The sequence below is a fragment of the Solenopsis invicta genome, chromosome 5 (assembly GCF_016802725.1).
Source record: "Solenopsis invicta isolate M01_SB chromosome 5, UNIL_Sinv_3.0, whole genome shotgun sequence".
Lineage (NCBI taxonomy): Eukaryota > Metazoa > Arthropoda > Insecta > Hymenoptera > Formicidae > Solenopsis > Solenopsis invicta.
In genome coordinates, this window is record NC_052668.1 from 13,771,383 (window position 1) to 13,794,184 (window position 22,802).

At 37.9% G+C, this 22,802-nt stretch overlaps 1 protein-coding gene across 1 annotated transcript in view; it reads left to right on the forward strand.

The window, feature by feature from the left end:
• The first annotated feature begins 16,316 nt into the window (after positions 1 to 16,316).
• The window catches only part of LOC105202347 (POU domain protein 2), a 136,207-nt gene continuing 129,721 nt past the window's right edge, over positions 16,317 to 22,802 (forward strand). The window contains 2 exon segments of the mRNA XM_026132637.2: positions 16,317 to 17,098; positions 17,100 to 17,334. Coding sequence (XP_025988422.2) covers positions 16,739 to 17,098; positions 17,100 to 17,334 — 595 coding nt within the window. The 5' untranslated portion in view covers positions 16,317 to 16,738.

Sequence of the window (22,802 nt, forward strand, 5' to 3'; positions counted from 1 at the left end):
TACTCACAATGCAGTAATTCAGAGAAAAGTGAAAAGCGATAAATTAATAAAAAGGACGTTAGTCTAATAGACAACGTTTACTTATCTCCATTTTTTGAGATGTCTCTTTTCAGAATGCCATATCTCAGCATATCTGCCTGCATAAACAGCCCGTCATTTCTCATCTTGTTAATAACGTGAAGATTAATATTGCTCCTTATGAAAGACGTCGACACTCGTGCAATCATCAGTCTCTTAACTTAACGTGGATCGAGACTTCCGTTCATTCTCTCCTTCTCTCTCTTTCCCCTGCTTTCTAACTCTTCTTTTCTGTCGTCTCTCTTTCCTTATTCGTAGCTGCAACGATGATTTATTGCAATATTTTGACGTGAAATATATATAGGAAAGATGAATTGACAGGCGACTCTTTATGGCCAAAAGTTTGCCACCCTCCTTGCCAACAACCCCTCTAGACACAGCCGACAGTTATCCCCACCGTCATCGTCAGACTCAGCAAATACTACGGGCGATTAGCTATTTTTTTTTTAAATTTGGATATTAATCATGCTACGGGATCAGGGTCATAAAGTTATCTGAAAAGATAGAACTAGGAAGCGACTTTAGAAAACAATCTAAATATCCATACACCGGGAAGAAATAAAATTAATTAATCTATCGTTATTGTCGAAAAGAGAAAGGGGTAATATGGCACCCATTTTTATTAATGAGTAATTTAATAATCAATATTTTATAATTGAAATTTGAATGATTATATTCGTCAAACTGTTGTTTAACAGATAATTGACTCAAAGTAATGAAATATTTATTACTAAGGACGTGACTTCTAAACAAATGTGGCGCACTGCATAATTGGTGGAAAAGTGGTGGTAATATGGTTAGCTCAAAAATAAATTTTAAGAATATTGGTTTAGCTTAAAAAACACAGTATTTTGTTACAAAATTATATATTTATAATTTTCCATCGCTTAGAATTTTCCCGCGATCAGAAACTTGAGAGATATTATTTTATCATTGTTTAACGTTAAACAACAAGGATAAAATGATATCTCTAATGTTTCTGAACACAGATCTCTGCACAATAACGATCGATTTATCGAAGAAATTTTTGACTATGAAAATTTTGTTTAAATAGCCATATTAACAAAATTCCATATTATTTAACTAAGCATAACTTGAAATATGTACAGTTAAATAAAAAGTTAAATAAAAAAAAAGACACTTGAGTGTACATACAGTCGTGTGATAGTTACGTTCGAGTTTAAAACAATGAAAAAGTATATGTATAATTAGTGCTAAAATGTACTTTGAAAAAGTTTCGAGGTGTTCAAAAGTAAAAATGTCTTATAACAATTACCAGTTATTTAAACGAATAATTCCATAAATAGCTGTTAAAATTTGTCATTTAATAACGATATTAGAGATAGCCACAATGTGTTGTCCACGGTAGCCGTAATATTCTCTTCTCCTCTACTTATTACTATAATTGCTCTCATGAAAAATTTTAATTATGACGCATTTACTATTCTGATAAACGAAAATGTGAAATGTTTTTTCTCTAACTATAATTAAAAAGTTATAAATTCGTGAAAGCAAAGTCTTCGAAAAATTCAAAGGCGCGGGAGAGAGCAATTCTCTCATCGATCGACGACCCTTCGCGCTGTTCTCCCATGCGCAGCTTATGCGTCTTACGCGAAGCATGCATTGCCGCACGCCCACGCATCTCTTCAGCTAATCATCCAATAAAACAACATTTAGCCTGCCCGTTGTCGGTATACGCGCGTTCGCGTGCATACCATTCGGTGTTGAGGGAGGTTCGTTGAGCGGAGGTCGCGGAGTCGCAATGCCATTAAGGAATGCATTACACCTGGGCGGTGCATTGTATTCAGATAGTCGAAGAGTCTGAGTATCGCACGCTCCGCTACCTAGATACACCACTGGGCGCAAGCCAGCCGTGCGTACCCTCATTTGACATTCATAGGAGTGCAGGAATGTGATCGTGCCTGTGCATTATACCCACGATATGCACGCGCACTTACCGTTTAAGTATGCGGTTATTTCTAATACCGAGAACTTTAGCTATATGAATTTACATTTACTTTGAATGGTAATTATATAATATATTTGTACAATAGGAAGGAAGTGTCTAAATATAATTTCAGTTAAATATTATGAAATATATTATGAACTTATTTAATACTTTTGAAATTACTTCATCGTTAAAAATGCAAATGTATCATGACTTCTAAATATGGTGGTATAACGAAATATATTTTTGTGCGCGATTAATCATCCCTCGATTTTCTCTTTGATCCAACTTAGCATCGCATGCTAAAGGCAAAAAACCGGTTATTATAATGTTTTTCTCTGTGCAATTATTCCCCGATTTTGTAGTCTTCGCAAGAAATACCAGAGAGAAAGATCACATTCCCAACTTCCCTATGAAGTATCCGTCAGCTGATGCGTTTCCGTTTTAAGTAAGAAAAAACCGAGGCGGGATGGACTCGATAAGGCACCGAGTAATTACATTTGTCACGTCCTTACGTTTTAATCAAGCGAAATCGATGAGGAACGAATGGATGAAAGGACAGGATCACTACTGCGTGGTGTTATCGTGATAAGGGAAAAAAGGCGATAAGAAAAGTGGAGCGAAATAGGCGTGCAGCCCTACGCAACTTTGATTTCGTGAGACCGGGGGCTCGAATGTGCGCCCAGTGCATTATCTTATTCGACATTTTGGAAATTACAGGCCAAATGTGCTCGGCCAACTGTCAGCTCGTAAAAAGTTAGAAAAGGAAAACGAGGATACAGGCGAGCGAGTGAGAGAGATAGTAAAAGAAAGGGAGCGCGTGTAGGGGACGAAGAAAAAGTAAAAAAAAAAAGCATAGAAAGTGACCGGCAACCAGCTATGCTTTGTACTTCATATGTAGATGCATCGGATAAAGAGCCCATTAGTTCTTTTTTTGGCTTTTGTCAGGAAAATCAATATTTGCATAAAATTACGACCGGCCTGAGAACCTGTGACAAATGGATAGAACGATAGATGCGCGCTTCCATTTGCGTCTATTAAATGATGATATGGGCGAATGTTGAAACAATTACAATTTTCATAATATATTTAATCTCCACTAGTTCATTGATAAGTTTTGTTGCTAAAAAAAGCATTGCATAATTGATTGTTGAAATGTAACTTCTCATATATTTAATAATTTTTTATTAAATAATTTTTTTCCATTCTTAACAATTATTATTTCCAATATTTGTATGCAAGACTCATTTAATTACAGTTCAATACTTTTTTAACACCCGGATAAACTGTTTTCCGATGGAACTTTAATTGCTGTAAATAAATTCAGCGGCGAAATTGATCCATCATATCAGGTTTCCGAGAAAATTGAAGTTAAATATGCCAAAATTGGTATTTTTTGACTAATTTACCATTTTTTTGCGATTAAAATATTTTTTTTCCAATTTTATTTACGCCACTTGAAAGTGCTATCTTTTACCTATAATATGAATTTATTTTTATTATGGTACGATTTTGATATGCATAATCAGCATATTACAAATCATGAATGAGCAGATAATTATTTATTCGAAAACTTGACGTGATAGGCCAATTTCGCCATCAAATTCGTTTTCAGTGATTAAAGTTTATTGGAAAACGCTTTGCTTCAAGTTAAAAAAAAATTTATCTTTATACAACTATGTTATTTATTTAATTTTATGTTTTATAATATGCTAATTGTTATATTTAAAAAATTGTACGGTAATAAAAATAAATTCATATTATAAATAAAAGATAGTACTGTAAAGTGACGTAAATAAAACTGAAAAAAATTATTTAACTATATTATCGTTTTTCTAAACTTATGTGTATAAAATTAAAATCTTATTTTAAATTATACATTTTACACACATCTTTTATTCGCTACTTTCTTGGGGATAAGATGTGTAAAATAATTATCCCAGTAGTAACGCGATGACTTATGGTCGGATCATTTTGTACGACATCAATGTAACATCGCTGGCGCCATTCGTGGCGAGCTTAAAAAATCTGATTATTATTTTACTCAGAACGTTAGCAATCGCCGGGAATCGTTCATATCTCGACAAGCGCGGTTTATATCTCGCGCTTAATGCTAGCGCGGCACGCGAAGCTTAAGGGTTATCCATATGCTCGTTTTGTTTTGCACCGACTCTCATTTCACGAAACGATCTATGACTAGTAATCCCCTTACTCGGAGATAAGAAATCGATTGTTTATTATCTATTAATCGTTTTTTCTTACATTTATAGTTATTTTTTTTAAGGATTTAGCAACTTTTTTTTCTCCACTCTTATATAAATGCGGTTATTGTTTTGCTTTTAAAATATTGAATTTACGATTTATCATGATTTTTCTTTTCGGTATCGATATCTTTTAAATATATCTTTACGTGTAAACTGGAGAGAGAAAAGAAGAAAATTCAGCTTTTGAATTTAAAGCATAACATTAAAATGGTCATGCATTTAAGAGTTAATTAAATTTAACTTTGCCGTGTGTATCACGTTTATTGCTTATCTTAAACCGTGCCATATCCTTTATGATACGTTATAATTTATGGATAACTCATTGCAATAAAGCCCCAACTGCAGAACGAGTCATACCAGAAAACGATTATTTCATTTACGCGGCTCTCGTTCATGCCGGGCTCGTAAAACGAAATTAAAATAAGAAATCGGTCCCTTTACGGCTCTCGGTGAACATCGATCGCGTCATATTATCATGCCGAGAGAGGAAGAGCGAGAGAAAGAGAGCCTCTTGCGCGTTGAACTTCGTTCCTTTGCGAAGATATGCGGCCCGGTTCTCCTCCTCCGACCGTGCTTTTGCCTCGCTAATGTGGAAACTCGAGGACTTTAAGTGGCTCAACTAGACGACGCCTCTTTGATGTTCACCGCACTGTGCGGTGCGTATACTCTCGTGCCACGCAACTGCGTAACACTTCGCGTATGATTCTTTTGGCTGTAACTATTCGTAACAGTGATGGACGTAGGGCACTAAGGACCCTAAACGGAGTGATGCGCACAAATTTTTGTAATCGAGTTAAATGGAGTTGATATATGTAGTTTGCTGAAATTTATATCTGTCAATAGTTATAAACTTTTTGCAACGAATAATTGTAAATAAATAGGATGATTTATAAATTATTCGGCGATTAGGGCTCCAATTGTAATCGTCTAATCTGCTCAGTTTAATGAATCCGTCACTGGCCAGTATCATATCGCACAACTCGTATAACACAACGAAGTCTTTCCTCTCTTCTCTTCCTACGAACAAGTCGTACACGCACGCGATCGTATGCCATTCCTCCGACGCCACTTACCATTTTTTCCACGAACCTCGTTACCATGGCCTGCAAGAACGGCAAGAACGCCCGGTGAGGGGGTTGCTTCAATAACGCCCTGTCATTTAATTAACATCACTTTGTAGTCGATCGTGAGGCGCGCATCCGTTGGGTGCACGCTCATAATGACTTTAATTGTTGCCATACAAAAATATGTCGGTTACCATCGGTTACCATGCGCATTTTACAAATTTTATAAGTTTTATCAATAGAATTACGATAAGTTCTACAATGTTACTGTATTGAAATTTTTATTTTTCCTGGCTATTTAAAATTCAATCCTTTTGTCATCTTCCTTAAGCGTTGAGTTAATATATTTTCCGCCTTTAATGATCACCAGTGCGCGGAGAAAAGAGAAATATATCTCGTATTTAAATGTAAATAAATTTCTCTAGAATTCCGGAATTCTTGATATGCGTTTGATTTTCTCCATTGGCACCTGATTTTCGATAACGATCGCGGAACGCGCTTTGACGTTGAAATTAATCCTTCCGGCCATTAAAGTGCAACTCGTTAACTGTGACAGTGGCTGGCAGCTGGATTGAATTGAGGCGCGTGCTATATTACGCTTGATATCGCTGTGAAACTCAACACCGCCGGCTCAGACCTCGACCCCTTGGGTCGTCGCTGTTGCTACCGCTTTGGCACTATTACCACTAACGAAATGGTATATCCCATCGCCAAATGCCGCGGTATTCCGTTTATCCTCTACATCGTCTCTGATTTATTTCTGCTATTTTTCAAAATATTTTACGTTATCTTTTATGTAAATGTTATATTTCACTATGATTTATTAACTTTATTGATATTAAATTTGAAGTTTCACTGGAATATTTTTCAGTTGATCTTGTTATAAAAATATTTTGTCTCACACAGTGAGACAATTCCGTGAATAAACATAAAACTTTTCTAAAATGCATATCATAACTATTAATTTCTTGATTGATGTATATCCAGAGTTTACAGATCGTAAAATTGGATCGCTCGAGTATACATTAATATTTTTTGTTCAAAATAATATCGCGCATTTACTTATGCTACAATTTTTGTTTTTGAATTTTATTTCTTTTTATTGTACTCTATTAAATTTGTATGTCGAATTGTACCCAATTAGAGTTTTTAAATCATTTTTTGTGTTGCCATTGCTCTTATTTAATACGTCGTTAATTTAACTAAAACAGTGAGGTTCAACAATTTAACCTGAGAAATGTATTTTTGACTCAAATTTAAAGATCGATTCTGTAACCTTAACGATGTCGTTTTGGTATTATTTCGTTTATTGCGTCATGTAATAGCGCATTAAGTTACAGAATTGACCTCTTAGTTTATTATTTATTGGATGCATACATACCTCTACGTTATATTCGGTATTTGCTGGTCTTATTTTGAAACTAATCATAGAATTGGGTTGATTAGAAATAGTTGTATTTTTAATCACATGCTTTTATGTTAAAATAGTAATTTCAACACACACGGAAGTTAAAAATAAGGGAATTAGTTTGAATTTGGTCTTTCAATACTTAACAGTGTGATGTAATATTAATTACCAGCTAAAACGATACTATGTTTGCGCTCTTCGCTATTCAGAACAAAATTGAGAGATTATGTAAGACCGACGCGGCGTTCCGCGTGTCGTCTTCGATCGCTCTCACGCCTTTACGCGCGCGCCGAGCGTAAAACGCGCGTGCACCCACGCAGCCGCGCGAGCTCGTGTACAATTACCTTAATCCGGTGAATATTCCGACAGATAAAAGGGCCGCATACATAGAAAGGGGCCCGCGAGAGGATTGAAGGGAAAGGGGGAATGAACGTTGGACAATTGGCAAATCGCGAGACCAGGGTAAGGCAGAGGTCATTTTGCACTCGCGTCCGCGAAATGTTATGCCAGGAATGCGCCCCTGCTCATTATGCAGTCCTCGAGCTAAAACTCGTTTTTCGCCGGATATAAACGAGATGTTATCTGAAAGAGTCATATCTAGAAACGCACATCACACGTCGCCAAAATCCGATCCGGAAATTATATCAAATAAAATTTTCTTTTTTTTTTAATATTGTAATCTCAAGTCATTATAATTATGATTATAATTCCGAATTAATTACGTATGAAAGTTTTCTGAAATTTTTCGTCAAAACGGAGTCATTCGATACCGCGACGATTCGCACAATAACATTTTATTTAAAAAGTGTCGATTGTAAGCTTACAAGTTGATCTTATCGTGACGTCCATCGTACGCACCGCGAGATACGCATATATCGCGAGAGTGAAATAATTTCTGTAATCATAAAATGTTAAGTAGATCATCGCGTGTCGCGCTCGCAGCTGGTGCTGTATAGCTCTAAGCGCGGCATTCTCTCTTATTGTTGCGGTCTTACGTTTGCGCGGCACGGAAAAAAGGAGCGTGTCTGAGCTTTCGTGCCGCTATCGGTGGCGGCGACTACGCCACTGCTTCGTCGGTCCACTTTGTGCGATGTATAATACCGCGCGCGCGCGCGCTATCCCGGAGGTGCAGCCATAACGTCACTCTCCCGAATTTGTCCCGAGGCCGGCCTTGATCCGCTAATTACCACAAAAGAACCCGCTTATTTTGTAATCGCGCTCCCTCGCACATGCGTAATATGCCGGAGAAAATTGCCACGCTCGCGTTTCTTCTCCGTAGTCTTCGTGTCGTCGTCACGCGCGCTCGGCATCGCGCGAGTGCATGACCGGCTGCGTCGGGAATTGAGAGTTCCGTTTCCTTTAATGCGAAACTTCCGCAAAGCTGAGGATAATCCACCGCTCTGGACCAGTTCGGTGGCGAACGGTAGACCGTGCAATTCGTGCTGAGGTGGCTGGGAAAGCGAATGAACGTTTCAACCGCTATTCTTTCCAGAAAACAATTTGTTACTTTTATCTATATTTTACTCACAGTTTTATATATCATTTATACACGTGCATGTAATATTCACGAAACTTGCGATATTGCCGAATCCTTCCTCGTACAGATTGAGTGGATTTTACAATATAATTGGATTTGCAATATAATTTATTATACATATTATTTTCAAAATTACGAATTATCGAAGCGCTTAAAATTTTCTTTCGGTTTTGAATCATCTTAGTCGTTGAATTCATCCGTCGTGATACCAATAATTGCTGCAAATCGTTCTTGCATTCAAGTCGAAACATCGAGATCAAAGTCAAGATCAAAAAAAGATCAAATACTCCGACAGAGGTAAATAAAGAAGATACCTTCACCCTCGCAATTGACGAAACGACAGCGTTTATCGTCCCTTCGTGTAAACTTCGTGCTATGTGTTAAGAGAGTGTTCCGGGATATTTTCGTGTGGAAGGGTAGCTGACCGCGTTTCGGTGGAATGAGAGGTGGACCATCCGGAAAATAGAAGTCGAAGGTGTCCGAAAGGGGCTTTAAAATTGCGAGAGACGGCGGGGCAGCCACGGGTCGGGTCCCTTTGATCTCCCTATATGTATACTAGCGTTTCGAAGCCGAAATCTCATTATTTTCCCCGCGGCTTGAAAATCCGTACCTGATCCCGGCCGCAGCGTTCTTGATTTCACGCTCGTGGCGCCATACAGATTAATCGTTTTCCGAAATAACGCCCACAAAGTTTTCCACGCGTAGGGAACAAGCGTGATCGAATGTTCTCCGCGGTGACTCTCCAAAATCATGCTCGAAATTCCTGATTTCTCCATCGCCATGGCTTTCTAAAAAGACGAATGAGTTTTCTTGTAGTAATTAAAAAAACCGCCACATAAAGGCATTGTTGAGAAACTGTCAATTTTAGATATATTTTTGTGATTGAGAATAAATATAATGTAAAGAATATTTTTGCTAAGTCTAAAATTTAATAATAATCTCTATAATAATTACGGATTATATTAATTGTAGAGGTAATTAAAATTATTAAATTTTGAAGAATTTTTATTTTATTTTCTGTTTATTTTGTATTTTTGATGCCAGACAGCATGGGATGATATATAATTCAAAGGATATAAATTCATTCATTGATCTATTGTGGAAAATTTATTATTTTACCTTTTAGGTTTTCAAGCTAAGTTTTTCTTCTACAGAAAAAAATCTTTACATTTTTTGGTCGGAAAATCAGGGCTGTATTGTATTCATAAAGTTGCATTGTTTTAAATTTATTACCGTAACTAAAAATTATTTATGTACATGTGGACCATTAATATTTAAATTAGAAAAAAGAAAGCGTCACCTAATATTTTAACAAATTTTTCAAGAATTCTGCATACATTTATCAAATAGCGTCTCAAGTTTATATAGTAAATATAATAGTGACACATAAATCTTGATAACAATGCCACTCAATAAAGTACGTCTTGTTTGGACGTTTCTATTGTTATTATCTGTTAGTTGGTGCATTACAATTAATTCTTTGCTTTAAGTTACGATTTTCTATACTTTTGAATCCACCAATGAGATAGAGACGAAAAAAGACAAAAAAAAACGACCTCTGATTCGGAGAAAATAGCACGCTACATACACACACATACAGTAAAGTTTTGCCCGGCTCTTTCAAAAACTTTTCCGCGCGAGAAGTGCCGGGAACAATCGCGCCAGAGTTCGTCACGAGTTTTCATGAGTACGTGAAGAATTTAAAAAGTACCATTGCGCGCACACACCGAAATAAAATTAGCCCGTCCGCGTATAGAGAGGATTCATTGAATTCGAGACGACAAAACGAAGCTGTAACACAGTACGATGCGAAAGTGATGCCGAGAAGTGTTTTCTTTCTCATGTACTAGACGATAGATTTAGTAATGTCGGTACAAATTCGGGCATTACCCGAAAGGCTTGACCCGTGACACTATTAGCCCAGTTTATTGCGTGTCTATCATGAATTCAGTAAAAAAATTTGTTTGGCCCACCTGGCCTTTCAAAGGCTCTCACTGTGCGCACTAAGGGGTGGTTAAAATGTTCGTGAATAAAAAGAAATTTTTCCGTTTTCTGGTGTGCGAACACTCGACTGGGATCAAACCCTCTAATTTTGGTTGTAATGGCTCGTCTTTATTGCTACTGGAGGGTGGACCCTTGCCGAGGAGTCTAAGGAAACTCGCAGGGAGTTATAGAAGGGTCTCACGCCGCGAGCTTCAGATAAGTCTCGAATGTCGGTTGTTTTCTTTTTGAGATTTTTAAGAGTCCAAACTGCTGTAACGGCATAAACGAAGAGGTGCAATTCAACCGGCGCTGAACACAGATGCTGTGTCATTCGCTGTGTTGAATGGAATTGTTTAGGATATCTATACTTCAAATATAATGAAAAACTTGGCCTACATCAATTTTGATATTCCTTGTGGAATATATAATAGAATAAATTTGACAATTTTGAATTGTTCATAGATTGCAAATTGTTCAAATTTATAATATAATGTCTAAAATCAATAATCAATAAATTATAGGAATATTTATTAAAAGAAAATTTAATCTTATAATACAAGATGTAAAATGTGTATGTATGTCTGCTCATGCTCTTTCGTTGTATTTAGGATATTATAGATTTAGTCACAACTGGAATTATTTTAAATTATACTGCAAACTAAGTGAATTGTGTTCCTCTTTGCACGAATTTGCCAGATTATACTATAAAGCTAAAAATGTTATAGCAGTTTTATTTTATTACTGTACTTGATATTAAATTAATAAGAAAATACTACTACCAGAAATATTAATACTAGAGATCGTATTTCCAGATAGATTTGTAGAAGAAAACAATAATATACGCGAACAAAGATAATATCTCTTTTTCAAAGCATGTGATGATGCGCATGAATAGATGAATCTGGCGAATTTCGAGCAATGCAATTGCTTAAGATGTTAGTAACCTCTGGTAGTCGAATAACAGTTTGTGATTCACGTGCACTAGATAGGTCGGGTACGTGCGAAGAATCACTGGGTCAAGAAGTATCAAACATGCTTTATATTAAATATTCAACACGTTGGTTAAATTGCATTATTGCATTATTGCGAATAATATGATTTAAATACGTGCAAGTGATAACAGAATGACACAAACAGTTTTATGTATTGTACATTGTAAGACATTCTGTCTAAATTATGATTCTTCTCTTTATAATAATTTCAGAAAGTTATTAATGATTTTTTAATTATTTGAAATATAATCTAAATATTTTACATTAATTAATCAAAATATAAATATACTATTTTGTATGCAATGTTTATTCTCTCTCATAAATTAAAAAAATTTTTTTAATACTAAACTCTTTGAAAAGTATTTACATTTTAAAACATTAATAATTTTTTATATTATTAAAATTTTAATAATGATAACGATATAATAATTACAAAATATAACATTTTTTTCTGTACTTTTTAATACGTATATTTATATACATTTTAGAGGAAAGGGAGAGAGAAAATATAATTATAAACATATATTTCAATTACAAACAGTATAGGTTACATTAAAATGAATTGATTTTTAAATAAAAATTCAACAATTTGCGAGAAATTATATAGAACAGATGATTTTATTCTAAAAAGATCACCTGTGAATTTGCGTTAGATGGCTCATCTACCTGTGACGGTGATGAATCGGTGGTAAGATTCAACCCTTCCCCTTTGTGAAGCGCGCATTATTGGACAGGTACCTATCTATTTCCATATAGACTCACTTTTGTATTGAATATAAAAAAGGGGGAACTTGACACCTGCTGTCGGTAGTTGAGTCATGCAAATACTTACACATGATGAATAAAAAAGAGGGTTCGTAGCAAAGGGAAAGGGTTCTCGCTACCTTATTCAGATTAGGAACCTGCTTATGGCATTTGAATGCGACCCTCCGGTAATGCCACTTGATCCTCTTGATTTTACACGGCAAGTGTTTTCACCCTTCATTGCCAGACGGAACTTCACTCAGGGAGCGATCCTTTCGTCGGAACGGACCGTATGCCACGGTACTTTATTAATTCATATTAATAATAGAGGACAGTCGACGCGATAAGATAGATATGTTATCAACATTGTTACAACATTACAGACATTTTTCGAGATGATTTTCTTCTTTCTTCATGAAATGGCTTTCGCTCTAGAGAGAAGAGGATATAGTGAAAATATAGATGACTTTTAGCACTTTGCCAAGTGTTATCAATTATATGTTATATATAATAACAGAATATTTTAAGTTCGATACCCGTAAATTTCTACTGAGGAATTTTATTTACACGCATTTGTAATAACTGGCTATTAGAATCAGAGCGCGTACATATTATTCGCGCCTCTCTCGTGACTTCGTGTCGGTAGGGGCGTCATTAAAATCAATACCGGCTCGCTCTCTCCTCTCCGCTTCCTTCTCTTTCGTTTCCCTCGCTATCGTCATCCTTGTTCCCTTATCATCACTATCCTCGTTGCACCACGGATGCGAGGGTGGCAGAATCGAGGTAGGGGTTGCCCCTTCCTATGTATCCGGTCTCGCATGCGAGGCGAAGGACGAAGCATTGGTGGGGACCAGGATGAAGGAACGAGAGAGTTAGCGGGAGAGAAAAAGCACGAGGAAGACGAAACTTTGGGGAGCAAGGGGGAGGATGGCACGATAAGAGGAAGGTTGCGTTTGTGATGTGAGGTACGTGGTACATGCGATAAGGAGTGGGGGATAGCGTTCCCATGGCCAATAAGAACCTCTTTAAAGCGCCCTTTTTGCACGGGACTGCGCATGCCGGATTCAAATCTGGGCGAGCTAGGTATCGAGTGGAAGTAGGGGTGGAAGTGAAGCTACAATGGTAGTGGTGGAAGAGACGTGGTAGTAGTGGCGATAGCGGTGGTGGTGGATGTCGGCTGTATGGAAATATGATAGCGCGATAAGAAAAAGAAGAAAGGCAATGACGCCTATGTGTGTGCAACGCGAAGGGGATAGGCGTGGGTAGGGAGAGTGCTATGGTTCTCGCGACCAATAAAAGGGCCAGTTTAAAGCGCCTTATTTTTTGCACTGGCACTGCGCATGCTGAATTCAAATCTTGGGAGTGGTGAGACTCGATGGATTTGTATGGAAATATGATAGGTGAGAGATATCCGGGTCGACATGGCGGCCGATAGAAAGGTTTATGGACGTTCGACCATTCTCGTCAATATTTCCGCGATATATTTTCAATATTGTTTCTGTAATGTTGCTATTAATATTTCGGATTGATAAAAAGTGCATGGGATCCATTAAAACATAATTAAAGTGCTATTAATTTACACATGAAAATGTAACGGATATAAAATACCAAACATTTACATGTAAAAAATAAATTATATTGATGGAGCGTAACGATGAACATAGGTGTTATCATTTTGAAAATTAGATTATAACATTTATTTGTTTATTTTTAATATCCAAAGAGATTATAATGCAATAGATTACAATATAAAACTTGTATGCATTCATTCGCTGGGTCTTGTCAGTATCGGCAAGAACAACCCTGTGGGTTAGCACAATAATCACATTGTTTGGCAGATCGCCTTCTTGAGCAATCTCAACCTGTAACTGTACCCACCTGCTGCCATATCTCATCGGTGTCAATTGAACCGTAATACTACAAGCGCTCTCAATCCCCAGGTATTAATTCTAAAAATTTCCAGAGAAGAAAAATCTTAATGCGTTTATCACATGCTCATCAGTTGATACATTCTTTTAATATTGATAAATCCTAAATATTAAGTAATTAGAAAATCAACCAATATTTATTTTGAAGAGCAATATGAGACATATAGAATTTTGTAAAATAATTTTTGACGAATATTTACTTTATATTCTGAAGTATCAAATAAATTATTACTTTGAGATTATTTTATGATCTAAATTAAAATATGCAAAATACTTTGTAAAATACTTAACTTCCGATGAATAATCATAGTAATCAAAAAGATAAACATTTATGTATGTGGGTGGTCCAGTGTGAGAGGCTTCTTGCGAATTCTCTTCTAACTAGTTTCATCTCTGACGACTCTTCTTTACGTGCGCGCTGACCACTATCTTACATTATCTGCGGTTGTACGTCGTGTGCGTCCACGTGATATTTCCAAGATATTTAAACGGATACACCGCATACGGTGCATTTTCACGTTCAGCGCATTTGGTTACCCTCAGTCTCGTCTGGTTCCCATTAGAGAAAACCGCGAAGAAGCATGCGAATCGAACCGGTCTGGTGCAACTTGCCACCGGATTGGCTAGCTCCGGAATCAAGCCGAGTTTAATTCTTAAGCATTGGTTACGGAACGGGTCTTTAAGTATCAAGGTCTAATCGTCATCATCTCCACCGGGTAGGGCAGGTAGTGCGGCGATTGGTCACGAGCGTTGCATATGCAAATTCGTTTGCTCGCTCGCTCTCTTTCTCTTTCTCCCTTTCTCTTGTTTTTTTTTCTTTCACTCTTTTTCTCTCTCGCTCTTTCTGGCTTTGCGGACAGCAGCCGATGCACGCGAGATGAAAAAGGCGCGCTCGCGCTCGCGCGAGTTCCACGGCCGGAGAACTCGCCTCTGGCTCGCCGGGCGGAGCCGCGTGCAATCCGCATTTTCTTGCGATTGGAGGTGGCGTTCCCCACCGACGCGTTGACTGCCCCCACCTCGGCAATCATGCAGACTGTGTTGGACTCGGCCACGCTTTTCGTTCCACACGCGGCTCTCCTTGTCCCGCTCCTGTTTGATCGAGGCCGCTAGTGCTCTCTCCTTGTTGCGTGAACGGTTTCTCCTCTTCCTTCTCGGAGACCAACAACTCCCCCACCTTAGGTTACTCCGTTCTGCGGCCGCGTTCGCCGTGGCCGGTAGGCGGCCAAGCGAACGTACGTGAGTTCTCTAGTGTAGCTGCACACATGCACGCGACAGCATCTGACCGCTGTATCACCAGCCACCGCCGCCGCCGTAGCCGCAGCCGCAGCCGTAGCTACTGCCGTCGTAGCGCGTCGCGTAAACTCTCGTCCAAGTGTGTCTTTGATCACGCCGAACGAGAAGGACGTGTCGACAGGTTGATCTGACTCATCCTGTTGACAGGTAGTTACTGCCATTGGTGCTCTCTAAAAGCGTCATCATTGGTCGATTTGATGCGCTGCGTCGTGACAGATTCGCGCTGATCATCGCACGTGCTATTCAGGATGACGTGATTATCTAACAAATAAGATACGGCAGCGAAAAGTGGTAAATTAGTGTAGTGATCTGGCTGAACTAGTCGAAAACGCGACAACTGATGATATTGACGAAATAATATTCGATGAGTTTTTTAGCAGCAAGTGCTTTTATCTCTGGTATATCACTGACACTTGCAAATCATCATCATCATATTGTAAAGACTTCTCGCTGATCCGAGTGTTTAGAGCAAATGCTTAAATTGGTAAAGACAACTCCAAAGTCAAATTTCAGTCAGGACAGTTTGTTGTTGAGCCAGTGACAGCAATACCGGCATTTCACGTGCTTCATGGTCAATGTTTTGATAGTCATCTGACAAAAGCAGTGCAGCCAAAAGGCCTACTATAAAGATACGTTTGTAATGAAGAGAAAGATTATTCTTACAAATAACAACGATGATCAGGCTTTAGATGTCTTACGCGGTGGACAGATGGTGCATTGGATAGTTACATTTTAAATTGGAGTATTACTACAAGAACGTGTACGTGACTGTGAAACTCCTAAATGAGTGTAGTGCATTCTTAAAAGTATCGTGTTTTCAAAAACTCGAAGACATTGACTGGATTTCACACAGAGACGAAGGAAATCATGTTGACTAGTACAAAGTGAATATCGCAAGGTGTAATTTCGTGTTAAAACCGTTAGAAACAAGCAACCGTGAATATTTCTCGGTTAGTTGATTGAATCGAAGCCAAGCATAGCACTTCGAGGTAATATTTCGTCTTCAGAGTATTCTACGAGCGATGATAGTCGACGCAAGCCGCTAAGTTAGCAGCAAACGACCTCCCACTGTGTAGAACGGATTCTTCATCGAGAGCAGAAATCAGCAGGTGACCACGTTGGATCTCGCGGCGTTGACTGCCTACGGGGGCGTTTCGGGACCCAGGGTCGCGGTGGCGGGCACCGGGGTCCTTGCGCTGCCCTGCTTGCTACCCGACAAGGGTTTATCATCGCCCGGAGGCCAGTCGAAGTCAAAGTCCGCAGGGCTGGCGGGTCTCGACAGCGAGGCGGTGCGCCGGTGGGTCGCGGAGGCCACGCGAACCGTCCGGCAGATCCCGCCTTCGGTAGTAGTGCCTGCAAGTTCTCCGCAACATCAGCAACAACAACATCATCGTCAATCACAACAGCAGCATCAGCACCATCATCATACTACCCACAGGCAGCGTCAAGAACCCAGCCCACCGTCAGTGGGACTTTCTCCCTTCGTTCTACCAGTATCGATGACGCAGACCCCCAGCATGCGTCTGCTGGAGAACAACAACTTGGTCGAAGTTGCCATGGCCCAGCAGCAACAACAGCAACAGTCCCAGCAGTCGACACAGAAACAGAAGCAGACAAGTCCCACAAATAACAATACTATAGAAGCCTGGAGACCGATTCAGGGCGGTCATCAGTGGTGGAGTCCGCCCAGTAGTATTCAGCAAGAACAGCAGCAGCAGCAACAGCAGCAGCAGCAAGTATCGTCGATCGCACAGGTTTCTCAACCGCAAAGTCTGGTGGCCGGATCGGTATGTGGTCAGGTGCAGAAGCATCAGCCGCAAGTGCAATCGGAAATCGATCAGCCGCTCGACTTCTCTGTTGGCTCCCTGCAGTGGCTCCCTGCAGCAGCAGAGGCTGCATTCGCGCGTAAGGACTATTCACGAGAGACTTCAGGGTAAGATGCATGACAACAACAACGGAACGAGTAGCCAGAAGATCACCAAGGGAGACGTTAGCAGGCGAAGCTATAGCCCCAGTGAAGCTAGTACCAGTAGCAGCGAAGACGAGGGTGTTTCTACTGGCGGCAGTCCTACGGGACCTCTTCGGGGTGCCTCGGGTAAGTGTTAATCAAATTACACATTTTGTTAAAGTCTAGATATATTCAGAATCATGATTTGTTAATTTGTTATTATGGAGCTTAATATGAAAAAAAGAAAGAAACAAATTAGTCTGTTAATTCTCTTTTGTCCATGCGTTCATTAATGTTAATCCTACACGATAATTTATAAAACTTTTATATTTTACACGATTAACTCTTGCAATTAATCTTTGGAAACTTTTATAACATCGTGTAATATTGCCGAACTCAGAGCTGAATATTTGCGCAATTAATCCTATCGAATAAACGTAGATTAAGTTTTATATTCATCATTATCCTCTCTTTCTCTCTTTCTCTTACTCAATTATTTCATTATTAAGTGCAATCGATAGCATATTGATATAAAAGAGAATATAAGCAGGTATTTATCTTTATCAGTAATTTCTCGGTTTGCTTAATTAACGGAGAATATTGCACGAATGGTTAAACAATTTGTCATTATCAGTATTGAATCACGGACGTATATTAAACAATCGGAATTATCAGATTAAATGTAGATTAATACGTTTTCACATTGCAAATAACGACAGGAATCAAGCATTTTGTGGAAAAACGTTATGTTTGTCAGCTGCCAGCTCAGTCTACCGTTGCATTCTCGTCGCCCCCGCGCATTGTTGCTTTTCATGGAAGTATTGTGCATGGCATTGTATGAGTCGTGTGGTCCCCTAGTCACGAGATTTATCTAAAACGATCGGATTTTGCATCTCGTTCTTTCTATTCTGTGCACGCGTGTGAATCGAACTTGGGGATTAAATTTACGTTTAAAAGATTAATTTATTTCGAGAGAGGAAGTGAGAATCGTGACACGCTTTCATTTTACATTCACTGAAAAAGAAATTTGTTAAAAAATTAAAATATTTAGTTTGATATTTTCAAGCGAATATTAGATTAATTAACAATTATTCAGTTGCACAAGAAAGCATGATTCTTTTATGAATGATTCTCAACTATTAATATTTTTCAATGAAAAAGTAATTAAATCAAAATTAGTTGAACATAATTAGTTGGACTAAATATTTTAATTTTTCGAAAAATTTTATTTTTAGTGTGAATAACTCGTTACGCTATTTTTAATAATTAGAATGATTGTATGACTTTTTGATATTATTCATTGTTTCTGAAACTAGTGCAATAATCTTGTGTATTAACGTAAGATACTCGGATTATATTGTGTGGGTTACTATGAAGATGTTACGTCGTTTTCATCGTCATCATGGTGATGACGTTGACTAATCGGTGCTTGTCAACGATCTGCTATCTTGTCAACGCGCATTCGCGCATTTGTAAAATTAGTACGAGTACTATCTATGCTGAGGCCGAGTTTAAGAATCAATGTCATTCGCATTAACGGATAACCGAATCAATCGCTTTCGCAGTAATTTCCATGCCGAGACATCGATCGTGTAATTTCAGTCAACGCTGCTCGCGTCAATTATTCGCACTTATGATATATGCTACGTCTACGCTCCGTCTTTGAGCGTTATTAATTAAGTGTAAACTTGCACACGCGGGTTTATTAATAGCCGCGGCGCACGCGCCGCACGTTTCTGCTTTCAATTCAGAATTACCGGTTCCTGATAAACGTGCGATTCACGGCTGCTGCACGTGTCGTTTACAACGTATCTCTTTCGCTCGTCAACAATCGCGCAGCGTACTGATAAAATCGTTGATCGTGCTAGTATCGCGTGATAATATATATAATGAATAGTTACCGATTAATAGTAAACGTATGTTATGTTTCATAAAAGTGATTTTTCGTTAAAAAATTGATTTTCATTTTTATTAAAGAATTTATAAAGGTCGGCACGAAACAAACGACTTTGGACCATCAATTTATATTATCGCTCACATTCTTATATTGATATTATCATTATAGTACGGTCACTCATCACTCGTCAATAAAATTCATTAAGAATTGAGTTAATAGAACAGATAATCACGATAAGAGAGAGAAAATATTGATTAAGGTGGATATAGTATAGGCGTTAGATTCTGTCAAGAGAACATAATATAATTTTTACACAAGGCATCTCTATTAACTGCGATATGCGACGCGCGATAAATTGAAAATTAATAACGTTGAAGATGTTGTTAATGTACGTTGATCAGCTGCGATAAGCATTAGATTAGAAGGATAGGCGGAAAAATTACAAACCAATTGATACTATTGATAAAAATGCGTATCGCCTTTAGTCGGTCCGGTGTTGTTAATCTATGGCAATTACGCGATTTCTATGTATTTCTCGTATTCAAGCACCTGATATCGAAGTTATCCGCATGATAAGTCCTTCCTCTACATAGTTGCACTAATATTTAAGAAAAAAAATACAATGGTAAATACGCGGTACTGCGTACGAACGGGAAGGAAAAATGACCGTTATCGTATCAGTCGATAACGACTTAGCTCTAATACTTGTTTGAATAAATATTCCACGTAGTCGCGTGATTGCATGGTTATTTTCGGCATACGCTGAAATCGTGACGCAAAAATCATGCTTAGTAATTCGCGCGTGTAAGTTGATGTACATATTTTTGTCGTTGCCAATCGGTCAACGAATACGGTCTCATATTAAGAATAACCATTATGCCACAAAATAACGATTGTAATAATCAATGTAAAAAACGTTAGAGAATCGATTAATTGGGATAGCAGTTTTAGTGATGCTTAAGAATTAAAATCCGGACCAAGAGAGGCTCATTTGAAAAATTGACATGTAATATTTCTGAGAATTGTAAAATATTTTGATTATATCTATTTTCATTTGATAGTTACTCATAATCAACGAGGATGATTTCGCATCTCGTCCTTGATGAAATTGCGCGCAAAGTATGGGCAGTTCCAGGTACACGTTTCACGGGCCCCAAGGACCTGTTCCCTGCTAGCCCGGGTGTATTACGATGTAACCTGATACGCGTTTGATTCTATGTTATTTACGAGCAGGTGTATCGGCGCAACAATGTTTATCGGCGTAATTAGATTCTATACCTACATAATCTTTATCACACGTTGATGAGTTGCGGCGCGGCGAAAATCATGCTTTCAGAACGCGCATACGCACGATGATAATAATTTTCTTGAACCTGCCTCCTCCCTCCCCCTCTACATTGATTTCGATTGTCACGCCTTTTTACTGCCTATTGGTCGATAAGGGCTGTGTAACACAATTTCTCACATAGCAATAATAATAATGGGAGCGAATCGTCCCTGTACGTCAACTAAGATCTAAAGAGTTCTTTTGTGACTCTTATTAAAGAGTAGGATGAAAATCCGTATATACGTAATGTGTGGGTATTTATTTAAATATTTATTTAAATATATTTTTAAAGAAAAGAAAATTAAATTATTTTATATTAAGTTTATGTAGGTAAAATATATTAACAATGTAAATTTCAAAAAAAGATTGAAATAATTTTGGCCATCGTGTGTCTCATGTTTTCTTAATAGACTTAATAAATTTACTTTAATTCTACGTTAATATATTCGAAGCAATTATATTCTTTATTGTAAAATATTAAAATGCTTTAAGAAATATTTTTACAATTAACCATCTATTTAGTTTTGCTTAACTAAAGGTCAATGAATTTGTTTGATGTGAAGCAGCAAATACGGATAATAAATTCGCGATTACTGATTAGAACTCTGATTGGATTCATCTTTTTCATCGTGACCGTTTTTACTAACTATGTCCAGGAGAGGGTCGTATTTTTCCTTCATTAGCGTTTACTGTCGAATGACTCATCCGAGTGCATTCGACTGCCGTCGGATCACTCGCGTGCGGAAAATTAGACGGCCTTCCGATTTGTGAGAGTACTCATGAGGTACACGCTGATTCTTCTCTTCGTGATCAGTGATCTTCGAGCTTTGATGGAAATTCTGCGAAGTCTATTCTTGTATAAAATGAAATCCAAGTTCCCGAAGAATCTCGTTATTTAGGTAATCATATTTTTCTCGATGCGCTTGAGAGTTCCTCAACTTTTATTGCTTAGATTCACTTATCTTCCGGGAGAGTTAAACAATTTTATAAATAATAGTAAATTTACAAGAAATAGTAATGTGCGAAGTTATAAATTTTTCAATTATATTTATTCGGTCTGCACTCTACAGCATTTACTCTGACTGTAGCGATAATAATATTTGTTTATTTGCGTTGAAATGTATATCTGCGATAGTTGCGGTTGTAGCTCAAAATTATTATCAACCTCTGACTAACGAGATACTAATTAATTATTCTATTATAATGTACATCGAGCGTCCAATGAGAAAGCACGTGATCAAGCGCGTTATCCTCATTCTGTTTTATGCCGGTGCTCGCGCGTGTCATTAACTTATGATTAGCTATATAAAGCCGGGGCGCTCATCGATAAAAAGAAATCGATAAAAAATGTATATCGATACGAGCGATGCATCGACGATGTACTGGTATCGGCCAGCGTTTCGTCGGGATCTGCTCGACGTCGGGCAGTCGATGACGGATAAAATCGCATTTATTGACTCGCGCCAGATTAATCGCGACCGAATAATATATTTATCTTTACTGCCCGGCCCGAGTCTCCACGGCCGTACGAGTGAAACGGCCTTTATCGATCGGCGATCTCTCGCTCGCGTCACTCGAGAAACGAAGGCTTGGCTCCAAGATAAAAAGCCGACGCGTTAAAGAGGCGGCCGGAAGCGCGTACCTTGCACGGCTAATACGCACAATGACTATGAATACATAAAGACGCGTTATCAAATGGGATTTGTTCAGCGGATAACGCAGTTAAGGAAAAAGTTGCGTGTGTAAAATAAAAAAAATTAGTACTCCACAGACATACTTTCAATTTGAGTCTCTTATTTCTTATGATAGAATATAGATGATAGTATTGTGATGCTTTTCACACATTAATATTAGTAATAATACAAGTACGAATATATAACTTTTTGTATGTAAATTGACTGAGATTATTATTTTTAGGCATTTTTTTTTAAATTGTGACAATTTTAGAAGTTCTATCTTGAGATTTTTTGCAGATGGTATTATTTTCCGACTATGATTATGTATAAAAAAATAAAATTAAAAAATTTTATAAAATTTTATGACTATGATTGTACGTATACTACTTTAAATATATAAATAGTTACGTGGCTATATCGTTTATCGTACTGTTTAATCGTAAATCGGAATTCTAGGAAACATGAAGTAACGGCGGATATGACTGATCATACCGAAAACTCTTCACATCGAACGCATATGTTTAAGCACGTTTTGTTGGCACGTTTTGTTGCTCTTATCTCAATAGATATTCCGAGAATTTGTACGAAATGAATTTAATTAATCTGCAATTGGTATTCTCCCTCGCGCGCAAAATGCACGAAAATCGATTCTAAAATGATTGCAAAAAAAAAAACGTTGCGATGTCCAATGTCTTTGCCGCAAAATTTGTTAGAA